A 17,143-nucleotide genomic window follows, 5' to 3' on the forward strand; every position below is an offset into this window, starting at 1 on the left:
CTGCCAGACGCTTGTGTTCTAGTTAGCACAGTCCTACAGGTATTCATCAGTCCTAGGACACTAGGTTCAAAAAAGAGGCTGGCAAGGAATGGCTAATAGGGGCTAAATATGGCCCAAGAAAAATTGTTATTAGGCTCTGGACACACCAACATCTCCACATCACTCCAGGTCTGATTGTGGCCCCAATATGACTCCCTTGGAGAAAACTAACTTTTAAATTTATTATTATTATTATTATTATTATTATTATTATTTAAAGAGGTAGTAAGTGTTCTTTTTGTAGGGAGGGGAACCTTATTGATGATCTCTGGTGTAGTTCTTTTTGAAGATGTTTATTATTTTTACAGTATTTTGCCTACATGTACACCTGCACGCCAGACGAGGGCACCAGACCTCACTATAGACGGTTGTGAGCTGCCATGTGGGTACTGGGAACAGAACTCAGGACTGTTGGAAGGGAAGCCGGGGCTCTTAAGCTCTGTGAAGTCTCTCCAGCCCCCTTATTTCTTATATTTTTATTTTTAAACTTTTATTTATTCATTTCACATCACTGTCGTAGACTCCACCCTCCTCTCCTCCCAGGTCTACCCTCCCTGTTTCTCCTATCACTCCTTACCTGGCTCCTCAGAGAAGGGGATCCTCCCTCCCCTGTACCCTCCCATGCCAGGATATTAAGTCGCATCAGGACTGAGCGCATCCTCTTCCCCTGTGGCCTGGAGAGGTAGCCCCTATAGGGGAAAGTGATAGTGAAGCTAGCTTGTGAGTTATGGTTGCTCCTCCTGTGTTTACAAGGTCTTGTTACCTTCCTGTCCTTCATCCACTCTGGCGCTTACACTCAGCACACAGTGTTCCTTGAGCCTTTAGGGGCAGGCATTACCTGGGGACATCTCATTTAGGGTGGAATGCCTAGGTCTAAGGCTTCTCACTCTCTGTGCATCGACTGGACGTGGGTATCTTTATTTGTTCCCATCTGCTGCAATATGAAGTTTCCAATGATGGCCAAGCAAGGCACCGATCTGTAAGTATGGCTGTACTTTTTTAGCACAACTGAAACATTTAAATTACTCTTAAAATCCCTGGCCTGTGTAGACTCAGGTTCCTGGCCACCCAAGCAGTATTGGATCAAGTTTCCTTATCATGGAGTGGGCCTCCTGAAACCCAACCAGATATTAGTTGGTTACTTCCATGACATTTGTGCCACAAGAGCACCAGGAAATCTTTTAGGAAATCTTTTGGAGAGTGAAGGGTTTATGGCTGGGTTGGTGGGTATTTTTCTTTTCTGGTGGAACGCAGTAGATGTTCCAGTATCATGAACAGCAGTCCACAGGGGGTGAAGGTTCTAGGTAGGCGCCTGCTGGAATTCCCTGTGTCCAATGACTTGTGGAGGTGTTGTACTCAGTAATAGGATCTTACCATCAGGTTGGGTGGCCCCAGGCCCTGCTTTGATCTAGCACAGATTCCTCCTGCTCTCAAGACATTCCTTTGTCTGTTCTTATTGAATTGAAATAAATACGTAGTATTAAATTAAAACATCAAATATATAAAGCTAGTTATTAAGTAACACATGCGCGTCACCAGAGGGCACCAGATCCCTTGCAGATGGTTTGAGCGCCACTGTGTGGTCCCTGGGAATGGAACCTGGCACCTCGGTAAGAGGGAGTCTCTGTGTCACAGAGCCCTGACCATTGGGATGACAAGCATGAGCCACTGAGTCCAGCGCTCTCTTTCTTCCTTCCTTCCTTCCTTCCTTCCTTCCTTCCTTCCTTCCTTCCTCCTTCCTTCCTTCCTTCATCCCTTCCTTCCTTCCTTTCTTTTTCTTCCTTCCTTCCCTTTCTTCCTTTCTCTTTTCTTTCTCTCTCTCTTTCTTTCCTTCCTCTTTTCATTCATTCATTCATCCTACAGCATTCTGCCTGTGCACCAGAAGAGAGCACCAGATCTCATTACAACCAATCTCATTGGTTGTAAGCCACCAATTGAACTCAGGACCACCAGAAGAGCAGCCAGTGCTGTTAACCTCTGAGCCATTTCTCCATCCTCCATTTTATTTATTTATTTATTTACTTATTTATTTATTTTTTAATCTTTAAAAAATATTTATATCCGTGTGAGTGCGTTTCTACCTTCCCAAGACCAGTCCTGCTTTGATTGGATGACTCGAAATGACTTTAAAAATAAAAAGTCAGGGACCCCCAGATCACTTCTGCAGGAAGCCGGGACCCGCTGGACTGCATGTGATCTCAATTCAAAGTGCACATTTTTCTTGTACACAAGAGGCTTCCAGCTACCGGGTGTTCTTACTTCCGGTACCAGGGGCGGTGCTATGACGTCACAAATCGGGTCCAAAAGGCTGGGGATCCTGATTACAGCAAGGGGCGCAGGGCGGGGACAAGGGAAACCGCTGTGTGCGCTGTGGTGACTGGAAAGGGTTTCGGGGTATACTTCTGGGTCCAAGCAAACCTGCCAGCGAAGGAAGGATGCAGAAGTTGGCGTGGAACGCTGTAACAGCGCGCACAACATTCTGGGAAATGTATTTCCGCGTCGGCGACTTGGTAAGGCGGAAGACAGGGTGAGACCTGGCTATGTGACTACAAACAATCCCAGAAGTCCTTGCTCTGAGGCCCGCCATGTTTGTAGTCCTCACAGATGCTCGCAGCCGGCACAATGCACTCTGGGATTGTTTGTAGTTCCCTGGCTAAGAAATGCTGGGCTTTAGGAATCCTCCAGGTTGTGGTTCACATCCGTGTCTGGGACATTTCACCATGAGTTCAGTGCTCTGTCGTAAGGATGTTCACAGTCGTACTAGATAAAACAGATAATTGTTGTCTATTATACAACGGAAGTGGCTAGATGTGGGGCTGAAATGCGGTAGATAGTTTAGAGCCTGGATAGCTCCTAAGAGGGTGGATACGGGGGGGAGGGGCGCGGAGCGGGATAGACAGGACTATGGTGAATGTTGAGTGGAACGCGAGCACCCACAAGTATGCATGCCATGTCTTCAATGTCTTATATACTGTTGAAAAAGCAGGCACTTGAGGAAAACTATAAGGTTATGTTCCAAGAACCTGACGGTAGAAATTCAAAGTTCAAGAGTTAGCATAGCACCTGTTGATTTTCCTAGTTCCTCTTTCTATATCCTGTTATTTTCAGGTATTTCAAACTGAACACACAGCATCTTTTCGGGCTGGAAATGGAATGTAGTTTTCAGGGCAGATAGGTAATAGCATATAATTTTTGAGGATTCTCTTAGAAAACCCTTACCAATAACTCAAAAGCGGACGTCTCACGCCTGGTGTTGGAGTTCTTGTTAGATGGAGGGACCATTGTCATCACAGGGGCAAAGTTTCGTTTAAACTAAATTTTCGTTTTATACAACTTACATGTATTATACATATCTTAGGTAGATTGTCACTAATATGACTTCATGTTACTTTTTCAGACATCCTTACTGTTATTTTACCTTCCTCCTTTTTTGTATTTCTCTCAGTCTCACCTCCTGATTATTATTCCCCCCCCCCAATGTTTTTCCCATTTCTTCTTTCGAATCACTAAAACCCTTCTACTTCCTATTGCTCCCACAAAAAGGCATTTTCATTTTGGAAATGCTCCCTTTTTCACTCTTTGTTATTGCAATATCTGCCAGATATGGACTCACATCTGAGTACATACATACTCAGTTTAGAGCTAGGAACCTTAGAGGAGAGAATATGTGAAGCTTTTCTTTCTGTGTTTGGATTACCTCATACAACCTGATTTTTTTTTCTAGTTCCATCTCTTTACCTGCAAAATTTTTATACTACTCAACAGCAATTCATTTTAAAATCATGAGCTAAAGAGGTAATATTTAGTTCATTTTCCAGGTTATAATATAATTATACCATTTTGTGCCTTCTCTTTTCTTCCCTCCAAACCTTCCCACATACCTCTCCTGCTTCTCTCTTAAATTCATCGTATTTTTTTTTCATTAATTGGTATTATACTCTTAACATTAGTTGCTCAGTTTAATAATGTGACTTCCATGGATGTTTTCAGGGCTGATTGTTTGGTGTTGGATAACTGATTGTTCGCTCTTTCCTGGGAAGAATATTTATCCCACTCTCAGCCTTTATCAGTTCCCTGTAAATTTTTGCATATGATTGAGGCAGTGGTTTCTTTCTGGAGCACATTCATATGTCTTATATTTTTCAACTTTCAGTCCATGTTTATGCAGGTATATTGGTAAGTCTTTTGTTTTCTTTATTTGTTATATTGGTAAGTCTTATGGCAGTGGCTTCTGGTATTATTAGGAGACACACTACCAGAACCTACTCTGATCCTCTGCCTTATATACTTTTTTCATCAGCTGTGCTGCATGAGCTCTGAGCCTTAGATCTGGGAATTGTTTTGTAGATATGTGTGAGTGTTCTCCAGAATTCTGCCTTATGATTGGTTGTGCTTTTCAGTTATGATTGTTGGTGTAAAGAAAAGCTTCTTTCATCAGTCACGAACTGATGAAACTTTAATTATCTGTGAACTTTACTTATCTGTGTGAATTATTAAAAATATTTAGGTTATGATGTTTATATTCATGAATGGACTTACATGTATTATAGGGATTTTATGTAGATAATTCAGAGAATGGTTGCTTAAAACTCACAAATATTTACTATTATTTCACTGACTTCCTTCTTTTATATATTTATCCATCTTCATATTTAGAGTTCTTCCCCCACATTATTCCAGTCAGATCAATTATACCCTGCCATTGTATGTTTTCTTGTTTCTACAGTTATTCCGTGGTGAATACTCATATCGGAATATTTGGAGCTAGATGCCCCAAAGTATAGAATGGGAGATATTTGTCTTCTGAATATGGGTTACCTTAATTATACTTTTTCTCTTACATATATTTATGCATGATATTTTTCTTATCAATTTATCTTGTTAAAGATATTTATGGGTTTACATTTCTTACCTATTATGAATAGAATAATAATGAACATGGCTGAGCAAGTATTTCTAAGTGGGATATCTAGTCATTTTTACATATGTAAAGGAAAAGAGAACAGGGTCATGCAGTAGATTTATTTTTATCTTTTACAAAATTCTCTATACTAATATCTGGAATGGCTCAACCTGTTTAAAAGTCTGACCCTTTGAAGAGATTGACTTTTTTGCCTGTTATATGGAGAATCACAAATGCCACCCAATGCCCTGTTATACTCCCCAAAATAACAAAGAGAAGACATATTTAGTTCTTGTACTATTTATCTCAGTTACTGTCATGAAATTACATTTGGAATATTTATTTTGTTTATAAATTAAATTCATAAGTAACATGCATAACATACTAAAATTTTAGCCACAGCTTTTCTTCTGAAATAAAATGTCTTTGATTATGAGACAAAGTGGGGGGCTCTTATTTTTGTTTAAATATACATTTCAGAAAAAAGTTTCTGAAAAGTAGGGAAATACTTTATTTTTAGTATACTAATGAGTTTTATTAGAGAAACCAATGCATGAAAATGATCAGTTTTTGTATTCTATTTTTTGTTTTTCAAACATCTCAATGAGTTTTTATCAGGTTTTAAGAGAATAATGTAGCACTTTGGGAAAAAGATGCACCCCAGTAGCCCTGCACTGGAGGCCAAGATGGAGAAGACCTCCACAGCCACCATGGCTTTGCCCTTGGTGCTCAGGTAGACTGGGATGAAGGTGACCCAGACACTGCAAAACACCAGCATGCTAAATGTCAGGAACTTGGCCTCATTGAATGTGTCAGGCAGGTTCCTCACCAGAAAAGCCACAGTGAAGCTGCCTAGGGCCAGGGTCCCTAAATAGGACAGCACACAGTAGAAAGCCGTAACTGAGCCCTTGTTGCATAAAATGATGATATGATCATATTCAGAGTATGCATCTCTGTCAGTATAGGGAGGCGAGGTTCCCAGCCAGACTCCAGAGAGAATGAGTTGGATCAGGACACAGATAGGGATGACAGCATTATAGATACCAGAGACAAACAACCTTCTCATTGTTCTTCCTGGTTTCATGACCCTAAAGGCCAGAATTACAGTTATAGTTTTTGACAAAACAGTGGAAATAGCCAAGGTGAAGACAAGTGCAAATGTTATCTGTTGAAGTATGCAGGAGGCTGTGTTTGGGTGGCCAATGAAGAGAAAGGAGCAGAGAAAGCAGAGTAGGATGGAGATGAGCAGTATGTAGCTGAGAGTCCGGTTATTGGCCTTAACCATGCCTGATTCTCGGTGTTTGAGAAAGATCCCCAGAACTGCAATTGTGCTGACAGAGAAGCAAAGAGTTGTGCATGCCAGAGCTATGCCCAGAGGATCCTCAAAGGAAAGGAAGGTCACTGCTTTGGGCAGGCACTTGTTTCTCTCAGGGTTTGGGTACTCTTGAACTGGGCAAGGGATGCACTCCTGCTGATCTGTGTGGAGAAATTGGATCAACATTTCACCTTATATAAGTATCTATTGATTGCACATTTGATTCATAAAACTGCTTTCCAGTGATGTGTGTAACGTAGTGTATTCTGCTTCATGTTACTGCCAAGGACATGAACTCTCTATAATTTGTATTTCTACTGTTTATCTTGTTTAATTAAAAATAAGCTTTCTGCTCAACAGCTTATCACTGTTTCTCTAGGGTAGTGAAATCTATTTTATTCATATTCAGATAAAATAATACTGTCAATTAAGCCTTCAAATGCTTTTATTATACTTTGAGATTCTAAGTATGTGTACATTGTATTTTGATGACATCGATGTATAAAAATGCACTTCCTTGTTTCCATCATCATGGATTCTTCTCATATTTCTTCTTACTCACTGTTTCAGTGGTTATTTGTTAATCCCACTCCTATAATTTTTCTAAGGTAATATGGTGATAAGTTAGGTCCTATCTCCATGAACTATGGAACAGTTCTGATTTGGTGGTAAATATACAACACTTGCATCAACAAACACCGGCTATAAATTATTACCTATTCCAGCTGTGGAAGTTGCAAATAAATTTCTATAGTCTTTGTCATCCTTTGACTCAGGACAGGACTCTTTCTCTTTCATTATTAATTCCAGAATAATTCTGGGAATTGTTCTAATTTACACTCTTGTTCTTCCAGTAATATTCTGAAGACTAAAAAAATAACCTACATGTCATAAATACCATAAATCTATTAAAATGTTAAATCAGAAAGGGAGAATGATACAGCCATTTTCACTGAAATTGCTGAGAGTCATGAAGCACAGTCGCTTGGTGCTATTCCACCAAAGCTGTGCAGATTGTTACAATCATTGTTCTTCTGTATCTAACTTCTGTTTTTTTTTGTGTGTGTGTGTGTGTGTATGTGTTGCATTACTGTGGACTTTCTTCACAATGATTTGATTTAATTTCTGTTTTGTTCTACAGAAAAATTATGTCTGAGTATTTTTTAAAATTAGGCATTTTAAAATTAATTGTACTTTGTTTACTTTGTAGCTTGGCTGTAGCCCCCATGCTCATACCCTCCACACCTTCCCACCCTTATTTCCTCCTATGCCCCTCTCCAAGTCTTCTGCTAGGGATGTCCTCCTCCCCTTCCCTCCAACCATAGCCTACCTAGTCTCATCAGAACTGGCTGCATTGTAAGGGGAACAGGGACTGTCTCTGACATAAACTCAGTGGCTGGCTCTTTGATCACCTCCCCTGAGTGGGGAGCAGCCTTACCAGACCATAGAGGAAGACAATGGATCCATTCCTGATGATACCTGAGTCTTATGAAAATACTAAACTTAACTTTATTAGTCCACTGTTTGCAAAACTTCTTTATGCCCTGGAGATTATTAAGCAGAGGTAGCCATATAGAGAGATGAGGCCATTATTTCAGGAGTTTTCTTGGGGTATGTGCCCCTAAACAGTATATTGGTGCAGGGTAAACAAAGGCAATATGTGATCCCTGAGAGGCCTGGAGATTCAGGTATCAATTTAATATGCTTTTATTATAGGCTTAGAGCTCCTGGAAAATGTAGCTCAAAGTTGGAAGGTCAAAGAGGGTACACTCCTTATGGAATGAAACTTAGTAAATAAGGTAGATTGACTTAAATAAACTTTTTTTCTACTGTGTAGCATAGATGATGATACATATAGTAAAAGTAGCTATTTATTTGTATTTGCTATGCATAAAAAGATCAGTTAAAATATTTTCTGTTTCTCTGGACTGCACTCATACTGTAAACAATTCCAACCTAAAAGCAGGCTCTTATATATTAAATGTGTTTTCTTTGAAGGAGACATTCTTGAGATTCCTTAAAGTAGAGTTATAGGGCTAAGAATGTTAATCAAATATGTTCTGTATGTACTTTTAAAATTGTAACTGAGCTTTTATCCCTGTAAAATGAAAAATCAAACACCTATCTTGTACCACTTGAATAATCATTCTTCTGTGTTTGTACTGTGAAACTTCTATAAACAAACAAGAGCCTTGTCAGCAATAAGTCAGAGCCAAAGAAATGTCTAAATTTTAGTAGTCAGCTTCTAGATTCCCCTAATCACCTCAGCTGACTAATTTCCTCTCCTCGCTGACCCCTGATCTGCTCTCTGGAGCACCCTGTAGACAAACACCTCTCCTTTCCATGCTCAGGATTGCCGCACAGAAAGGCTCCTGGAACAAACTCAGAGAATGAACTGCTAACAATAGAGCATGCATGGGACAGATCTGGGCTCCCTGCACATAAAGACCAAGTTGTGCAGCTTGGTCTTTATGGGGACACCTAACAGCAAGACTAATGCTGCCTTGTGTAGCCTCAATAACAGAAGTTGTGCATAATCTTATTGCAACTTTAAATGCCAAGGCTGGTTGATATCCATGGGAGACTTCTATTTTTTTAAAGAAAGGTAGGAGGGGCACATTGGGTTGGGAGGGGAGGTGAGAGAGAGGGTCTGGGAGGAGAGGTGTGAGCAGAAGCTCGATAGTACACAAACAAATTAATAATATAATAGAAAGAAATAATAACATTGTAATAGAAGTGAATGAAACAGAAATAAAGAAATCAATACATAGAATTAACCAAAGGAAGAGCTGGCTCTTTCTGAAGATAAACAAAATTGACAGACCCATAGCTCAAGTAAATTAAAGAAAAAAAATAGAGTACTCAAATTAACAGAATCAGAATTTACAGAAAAAACATTACTACAGAAACCAATAAAATTCAGAATATTCTAAGGAAATATTTTTAAAACATACTATATTCCAGTAAGCTTAAAAATGTGCATGAGATGGAAAAGTTTTAGATTTGCCCAAGCAACCATTATTCAAAGATGAATTCGACAAAAATTCAACAACCCAAATAGATCTAAACAGAACCATGAGGAAATTCAAAAGGTCACAAAAGGCTCCCACCAAAAAAGAAAAGAAGGATGAAAGATCAAGAAATGGAGAATTCAGTATGGTGGAGACAAGTGTGCCCCATATTTGAGGGGCAGAGATTCAGATTATCTGGGACCAGTGTATAGACAGGTGGTCAGATCCAGAGCATCAACTTTGCTGCTTTCTGATCTGGACAGGTCATCCAGGGAATGGAGTTGATCTGATCTAGGCCCCCTGTGGCCATCTCATGGATCCAGGAGTAGTAAATTTTGGACCACCTACCCCTTCACATATTCCAGTGAGTTTGGATCCCCATATTTAGGGACTCTGTGCTCTAGCAGCCAGACTTCAGATCCCTCCTGCTCCCTGTGTGCCAGCTTCATGATTACTGGGAGAGCATCCCACCCACCAAGGCACTGTTCCTCTAGTCACCCCATGGACAGCAGGTGAACAATAGAATTTCAGAGATCCCAGATCCAAGAAGACAGATCTCAGAGGAATCTGAGTACAGGGAACATAGTTTGTGGCAGGCCTGTAAGTGGCAGCCCAGCTTTATTCTGAGGAATCCCAGGGATGCCACCTGGGGCATCTGCACCTTGATAATGATGAATAACAGTACCTGCACCCCAAAATTCAGGGTTCCAGTGCATGCACACCCCTGTCCTTCAATTCACCAGCCTCTACACATTTACACTGCCCTGTGCCTTGCCCTTCAAGATGCTGTCATCTGAACCATCAGCACCCATTCTTGAGCCACTGCACATTTGTCATCTTCCTGAATACTACTCTAAACTCCAAAAACTGGAGGATCCATTCTTTGGTGCAGTTTCCAGGAAAAAAAAAACAGGTAAGGCTACAGACAACCAGATGGCTAAAGGCCAGCATAGAAACACAGTCAACAAAAACTGAGACATCCTGGCTCCACCAGAACCCACCCCTGAGAGCAATGGATATTCTAATACAGCTGAAACACAGAAAAAGGACATTAAATCTATGTTTATGCAGTTATTAGAGACATATAAAGAGGAAAATAACAAATATCTCACAAAAATACAGGGAAAGACAAGGCAAACAAAGGGTTCCAGTGCATGCACACCCCTCTCCTTCAATTCACCAGCCCCTACATGTTTATGTGTCCATACAGTGCCCTGTGCCTTCCCCTTCAAGATGCTGTCATTCTTTGTATCTTAAGATGCACCCATTCTTGAGCCACTGCACATTTGACATCTTCCTGAATACTACTCTAAACTCCAAAGACAGGAGGATCCAGTCTTTGATGCAGTTTCCAGTAAGAAACAGGTAAGGCTACAGACAACCAGATGGCTAAAGGCCAATAGAGAAACACAGTCAACAAAAACTGGGACATCATGGCTCCACCAGAATCCACCCCTGAGAGCAATGGATATTCTACTACAGCTGAAACACAGAAAAGGGACATTAAATCTATGTTCATGCAGTTATTAAAGACATATAAAGAGGAAAAGAACAAATGTCTCACAGAAATACAAGGAAAGACAAGGCAAACAGAGAGGCCATCATAGACAAGAAACCACAGTTAAACAGGAGAAGTGAATTATTAAAATCATTCAATTCTTGAAAATGGAATTTGAATAAATAAGAAAACACACAGAAAACCCTGGAGATGGACCACGTAGAGAAGAAATCAAGTACCACAGAGATAAGCATCACCCACAAAATATAAGAAATGGAGGAGAGAATCTCAGGCATTGAAGATACAATTGAAGAAAGCGATCTATCTCTCAAAGAAAACATAACAATCAGAAAAGTTCAAGGACTCCATGAAAATGTGAAACCCAAAAACAATAGGAATAGACTAAACAGATTATTCCAGACTCCAAGGTGCAGAATATATTTTTAATAACAGCAGAAGAAAATTTCTCCAACCTAAAGAAAGAGATAACCTTAAACATCCAAGAGGCTTACAGTACACCAAATAGAGTAGATCAGAAAAGAAAATCCTTTTGCCATAAAATAATCAAAACAATAAATCTACATAATGAAGAAAAAATATCAAAAGCAGCAAAGGAAAAAGATCAAGTGACATAGAAAGGCAGACCTATCAGAATCACACCAGACTTTCCAACAAAGTTTATGAAACCCAGAAGGGCCTGGGAGAATGTCATGTAAATGCAAAGAATTCACACATGCCAAAGCAGACTACTGTACTAAGCAAAACTTACAATCAACACAGATGGAGGAAACAAGATATTCCATGACAAAACTAAATTAAAACAATGTCTAAGCACTCTCACTGACTGAGAAGCTACTAGAAGGAAAACTCCAACCCATTGAGATCAACTACAACCACAAAACACACAATATAGATAACACCAGAAAAAAATCAAAATAAGCACACAAACACACTATCTGCAATAACACCACAATAAAAGGAACTGAAATTCATTGATGACTAGTATCTCGCAACATCAATTGAGTCAGTAATCCAATAAAAATACACGTGCTAACAGAATAGTTATGGAAACAAGATTAAACATTCTGCTGCATACAATAAACACACTTCAGTCCCAAAGATAGACACTACCTTAGAGTAAAGTGATAGAAAAAGGTTTTCCAATCAAATGGACCCAAGGAGCAAGTGGCAGTACCATCTTAATACCTAATAAAACAGTCTTCCAACCAAAATTAATCAAAAGAGAAGTGAAGGATACTTTGTCCTCATTATAGAAAAATCCACAAGGACAACAATATCTTGAACAACTATGCCCAAAATGGTAGGGCACCTGCATTTGTAAAAGAAACATTATTAAAGCTTCAATCACGTATCAGTCCCAACACAGAAATAATAGTATCCTTCAACACCTCACTCTCACCAAGTGACAGATCATTGTCACAGAAGCTAAACAGCGAAATAATGAAACTTACATAGGTCATGAATCAAATACCTAATAGAAGTCCTCAGAAATTTTCACCCAGACACAAATATGCCTTCTTCTCTGCAAATCAAGGAACTTTCTCCAAAATTGAACATATATTCAGGCACAAAGCAACACTTAACATATACAATAAGACTGAAACAATTCCTTGGATCCAATTACATCACCATGTTCTAAATCTGGACCTCAACAATGACAGAAAGAGCAAAATGCCTACACATACACATGAAACCTGATCAACTCAATAACAGGTGTCATGGAAGAAATAAATAATGTAATTAAAGATTTCTTAAAATTCAGTGAAAATTAAGGCACAACATGCCCAAACTTATGGGACACAATGAAAGCAGTACTAAGAGGAAAATTCATAGCACTAAGTGCCTTCATATAAGAATTTGAGACATCACTTACAAGCAACCTAATGACACAACTGTAAAACCTAGAAAATAACAACTAGATATAGACAAGGGCCAAAAGGAGTAGAGGGCTGGAAATAATCAAATTAAGTGCTGAAATCAACATAATAGAAATAAAATGATTCAAAGAATTAACAAAACCAGGGCTGGTTCTTTGAGACTATAATCCAGAGAGACAAACTTTTAGCCAAAGTAACTAAAAGGCAGAAAGACAGTATCCAAATGAACAAAATAAAAAACAAAAAGGGTGATATAAGGACAGAAACTGAGGAAACCAAAGGAATCATTAGGTCTTACTTCAAAAGTCTATACATCACATAATATATATATATATATATATATATATATATATATATGTATATATATATACACATACATACATAAATACATACATACATACATAATTGGACAATTGTCTTGATAGATTCCACTTACCAAAGTTAAATCAAGATCAGGTAAATAAACTGTCCTTTCTGCCCTAAGGAAACAGAGGAAGTCATCAAAAGTCCCTATACAAAAAAGCCCAGGGCCAGATAGTTTCAGCTCAGAATTTGACCAGACCTTCAAAGAAGAGTAATACCAATACTCTTCAAACTATCTCACAAAAAATAAACAGAAGGAACATTAACAAATTAATTCTATGAAGTCACAGTCACGTCACTGTCAAGACCCAAGGAAGACACGAACTTCAGACCAATTTCCCTCATGAACACTGACACAAATATACTCAGTAAAATACTCACAAACCAAATACAAGAACACATAGAAGATATCATCTACAACTATAACATAGGCTTTATCCCAGGCATGAAGGTGTTGTTAGGTGTATAGAAATCCATAACTTTAATCCACCTCATAAACAAAGGGAAGGAAAAGAATCACATGATCATTTTCATAGAAGCCAAAAATCCAACACCTGTTCATGTATAAAATTTTGGAGACATCAGAGACACAAAGCACATACCTAAACACAGTAAAGTCAATATACAGCAACCCTATAGCCAACATTAACCTAAACAGGGAGATCCCACTGAAATCAGGGACAAGACAAGGACGCCTGCTCTCTCTATATCTTTTTAACATAGGAATTGAAGTCATGTGTCACTCTGCAAGGAATTTAACGTATGATAGCATTAGATCTCAGAATATAAAGAATATTTAAATTTTCAACATTTGATAATTTGCAATAATACATAAAAATCTGTTTGTATTATGGTTGTCTAAGGATTGGTCTTTTTAAATATAATATATAGTAGATTCTCATCATTATATTAATGTATTTTCCTTCTGACTTTTTTCGTAAAAATTTTCATTTAAAAAATAATATAATTACCTCACTATGCCCTTCTTTTTGATCACTCTAAACCTTCTCCCACACCCACCTTATATTTATTCTCTCTCAAATCGTTGGGGTCTTTTCTCATTAAATGTATTTGTGTCTTTGTGTGTGTGTTTGTATATAAATATGCAACCTGCTCATTCGATATGATGTTACTTATATATGTTATCACACATTTGACCACAACCCTAAACAAGCAGCCATATTTTAATTTACAAAGACTTGCTTTTTCTATTGTTGATACTGAAAATGACAACTGTGTTGTAAATGCAGTTCAGTTTCTTGTGCATTCAGAAACAATCAGACATGTACTTTTCCTGGAGTTATTTTGAGGCAAGAATCATTAGGTTTGTTAATCACAGAAATACAAATTGATCCTGGACAACTTTGGAGCTCACATGTAATGGGGAGCTCATAGCATGGAACACTGCAAGAACTGAGATGGCCATTCCATGCACCAAAAGGCAGGTTTATAAAAGTAGGGTGCATATGACACAATAGCACGAGAACTGCCACTCTAAACTTCACACATTATGTGGCTTCAGCAATGATTAATAATGGATTCAGTGATGAGTGTTAGAGACATTGGGAACAGCACCATATTATGACTCCAAGGTCACTTCTTAACTTTCCCCATCTCCATTCCCAAGCATTTTGAGTAAAAGTATATTTTTCTACCTGTCTGGTTAGAAATGTGTTGCTCTGGACAAAATGCACAAGAAAAACAGCAGACCGGTCTTTCTTTTTGTAGAACTTTCCAGAATCCTGGACCACAGCTCTGTGTACACACAGATTGAGGAATCTGAAAACAACACAGAAAAACTGGTTATGATATTCAACATCAGTTTAAAATAGTTTAGGATAAATTCATGTAACCTATAGAAATTGTATTTGTTTATGAGGAACTCTGAGGTTTTAATGTGAGAATGTAGAATGGAGATTTAAACTTACCACACTTTCCAATACTAAATGTTCAACATCCCTTTATGGTGACCAAAGTACAACTCACTACTGCCTCTCCTGTGTGAAATGTGTAGGGCATCAAGATACCCTCTTCTGTGAGGCAGTAATTCAGAACTCATTTTATTGTATGAATTTTGGGACAGTTGGATTTTAAGACAAGTATCCAATCATACTTGCCGCCAAGGACACTTATTTCTACCTTTATATTTCCTATCTTATAGTAACACCCATGCACTCTGATTCAGCTGCAAAAAGAAGTTCAATTTTCTCATGAAAATGATTTGGCCATTGGTGAATTGTAATATGTTACTGTGACTTTTACCCTTGACTCCCAATGGTAGGAATTGTTCTGTGCCTTTCTTTTCAAACGTTAGTGGCATCATCAAATGGGACTTTCACCAGTTGCATTCTTAATCACATAACTAATAAAAATCTAATGCAATTTTAGTTTGTTACAGGTTAGAAATTTTGTAGGACAGGAAATATTTCGATCTTAGACCTCTTTTCCACCTTGGTTTGGATTCATTTTCTGTCTAATGAATATGTACATATTTTTTAATGCAGTTTGTTCAGGAACCTTGAACAATCATCTGACCCTGGGGAAAGCCAGCCCACAGCTTAAATAGCCTCTGGGTAGCCAACCCCAGCGTGCCACGTGGGCAATGCAGATAGTTCCACATACATGGAAGCAAGCCAGATCCTCGGCCTTAGCCAAATGTGGAGTTGTTCGTGACAGAGAGCACTCACCATTGGGAAGGTGGAAGGCAGAAACCAGCTCCATCTTTAAGGCGCGGCATTACGCAGCTCTCTACAGTTCTCCCGTTTTGTTTTAGACTCATAAGGCAAGAGTAGAGGTCTGATCTCTACTCTACTCTCTGATATTAGAAATAAATTGGGACTTTGTACCGATGTTCATTTAGGTGTCATCCACCCAAAGAGCATCAGACCCGTCTGATACCATTTTCTCAGAGGCAGGACCTGGGGCATCAACCCGCATGCAATCAGACATGCTCTTCTCTGGGTTGAAAGCGGCTGACCCTGAGTGCAGTGCTTAGCCTCGCATCCTGAGCATAACATTTTAGCTTTTTATGATAGCCAACCATGCTTGGGGAGACTGTCCTGCTTCAATGGCTGTAAAGGCCTGAATGGTCATGGCTGCATTACACTGTTGTGAGACTCTAATCTTGCATATATACCACAGGCAAACCAAGGAGACCAACACCAGAAGGCCTGCTAACGCTCCCATGCCCGCCCATTCCTTCAGATGATTCATGGCTGCAGCAATCCATGTTGATAATCCTGTGGCTAGTCCTGCGTCCACTCTGGTAGAATTTACTGTGACAATGGCCACTCTCAGCTGCTCCATCGTAGTATCGAATTCTCCAGTCCAATTACCTAAAATATAGCTCAACAATTGTTTAGACAAATTTGCAGCACAGGAAAAATTCTCATGTTATATGCTAGTGACTCAAAGTCCTGCATATCTTCATTGACAGCCAAGTTGAGCGATTTGCCATAGGGTATCAATTTGCCCCAGCACGAGGTCAATCCTCTGAGTGAACACCATCAAGCCTCCTTTTAGTTGAGCATTAATTCCTTTATGTACAACTAAGGCATGAGCTACATTGGCTAAATGATTGTTCAGGGTCTGAGCAGTCTGCCCGGTATGACTCATGGCTAATGCCGTGGTGGTAGCTCCAACAGCCGCCAATGAGATGGTAGTAACAATGGTGGCTGTAGTTCCAATATCCCTTTTCTGTCTGAAGAGAGTCATAGCGTGAGGGGCATCAACGGGCACAGGCACCCAGTGAGGCATGCGAGTATCCAGGGCATACCTAAATTCACTAGCATTCCAGCATTGGGCAAAAAAGCAAGTATCATCACCACAATTACTTGGCTCTATCTGGCTAATAATGAATAAAAATGGGGGATATAAACAAACAGGTGTGGGCTTATAGGAAATCTTATGAGAAGCCTTAACCCCTTCATTGGAACATCTTGCATCAGTTCTAGAACTAGCAGTGGTGGTGTCCGAGGTCTGAGTAGGTTCAGGAGACCATTGCCCCCAGGGGCAATTTACATGCTCCATGTATATTGACTAACTCCATGTTTTTCTCCACTTTTGAAAGTCATTTAAGGTTCTTAAATTATTTTTTCCTTTTTTTAAATTTTTCCT

At 39.2% G+C, this 17,143-nt stretch overlaps 1 protein-coding gene across 1 annotated transcript in view; it reads right to left on the reverse strand.

Annotated features, from left to right (window-relative positions):
- Window positions 1-5,519: 5,519 nt before the first annotated feature.
- The window catches only part of LOC132651212 (vomeronasal type-2 receptor 116-like), a 42,655-nt gene continuing 31,031 nt past the window's right edge, over window positions 5,520-17,143 (reverse strand). Inside the window, exons 5-6 of the mRNA XM_060376462.1 lie at window positions 14,683-14,806; window positions 5,520-6,418 (exon numbers count right to left, since the gene is read on the reverse strand). Coding sequence (XP_060232445.1) covers window positions 5,520-6,418; window positions 14,683-14,806 — 1,023 coding nt within the window. The remainder of the gene's footprint in view (window positions 6,419-14,682; window positions 14,807-17,143) is intronic.

Source organism: Meriones unguiculatus (genome assembly GCF_030254825.1).
Source record: "Meriones unguiculatus strain TT.TT164.6M chromosome 13 unlocalized genomic scaffold, Bangor_MerUng_6.1 Chr13_unordered_Scaffold_41, whole genome shotgun sequence".
NCBI classification, from domain to species: domain Eukaryota; kingdom Metazoa; phylum Chordata; class Mammalia; order Rodentia; family Muridae; genus Meriones; species Meriones unguiculatus.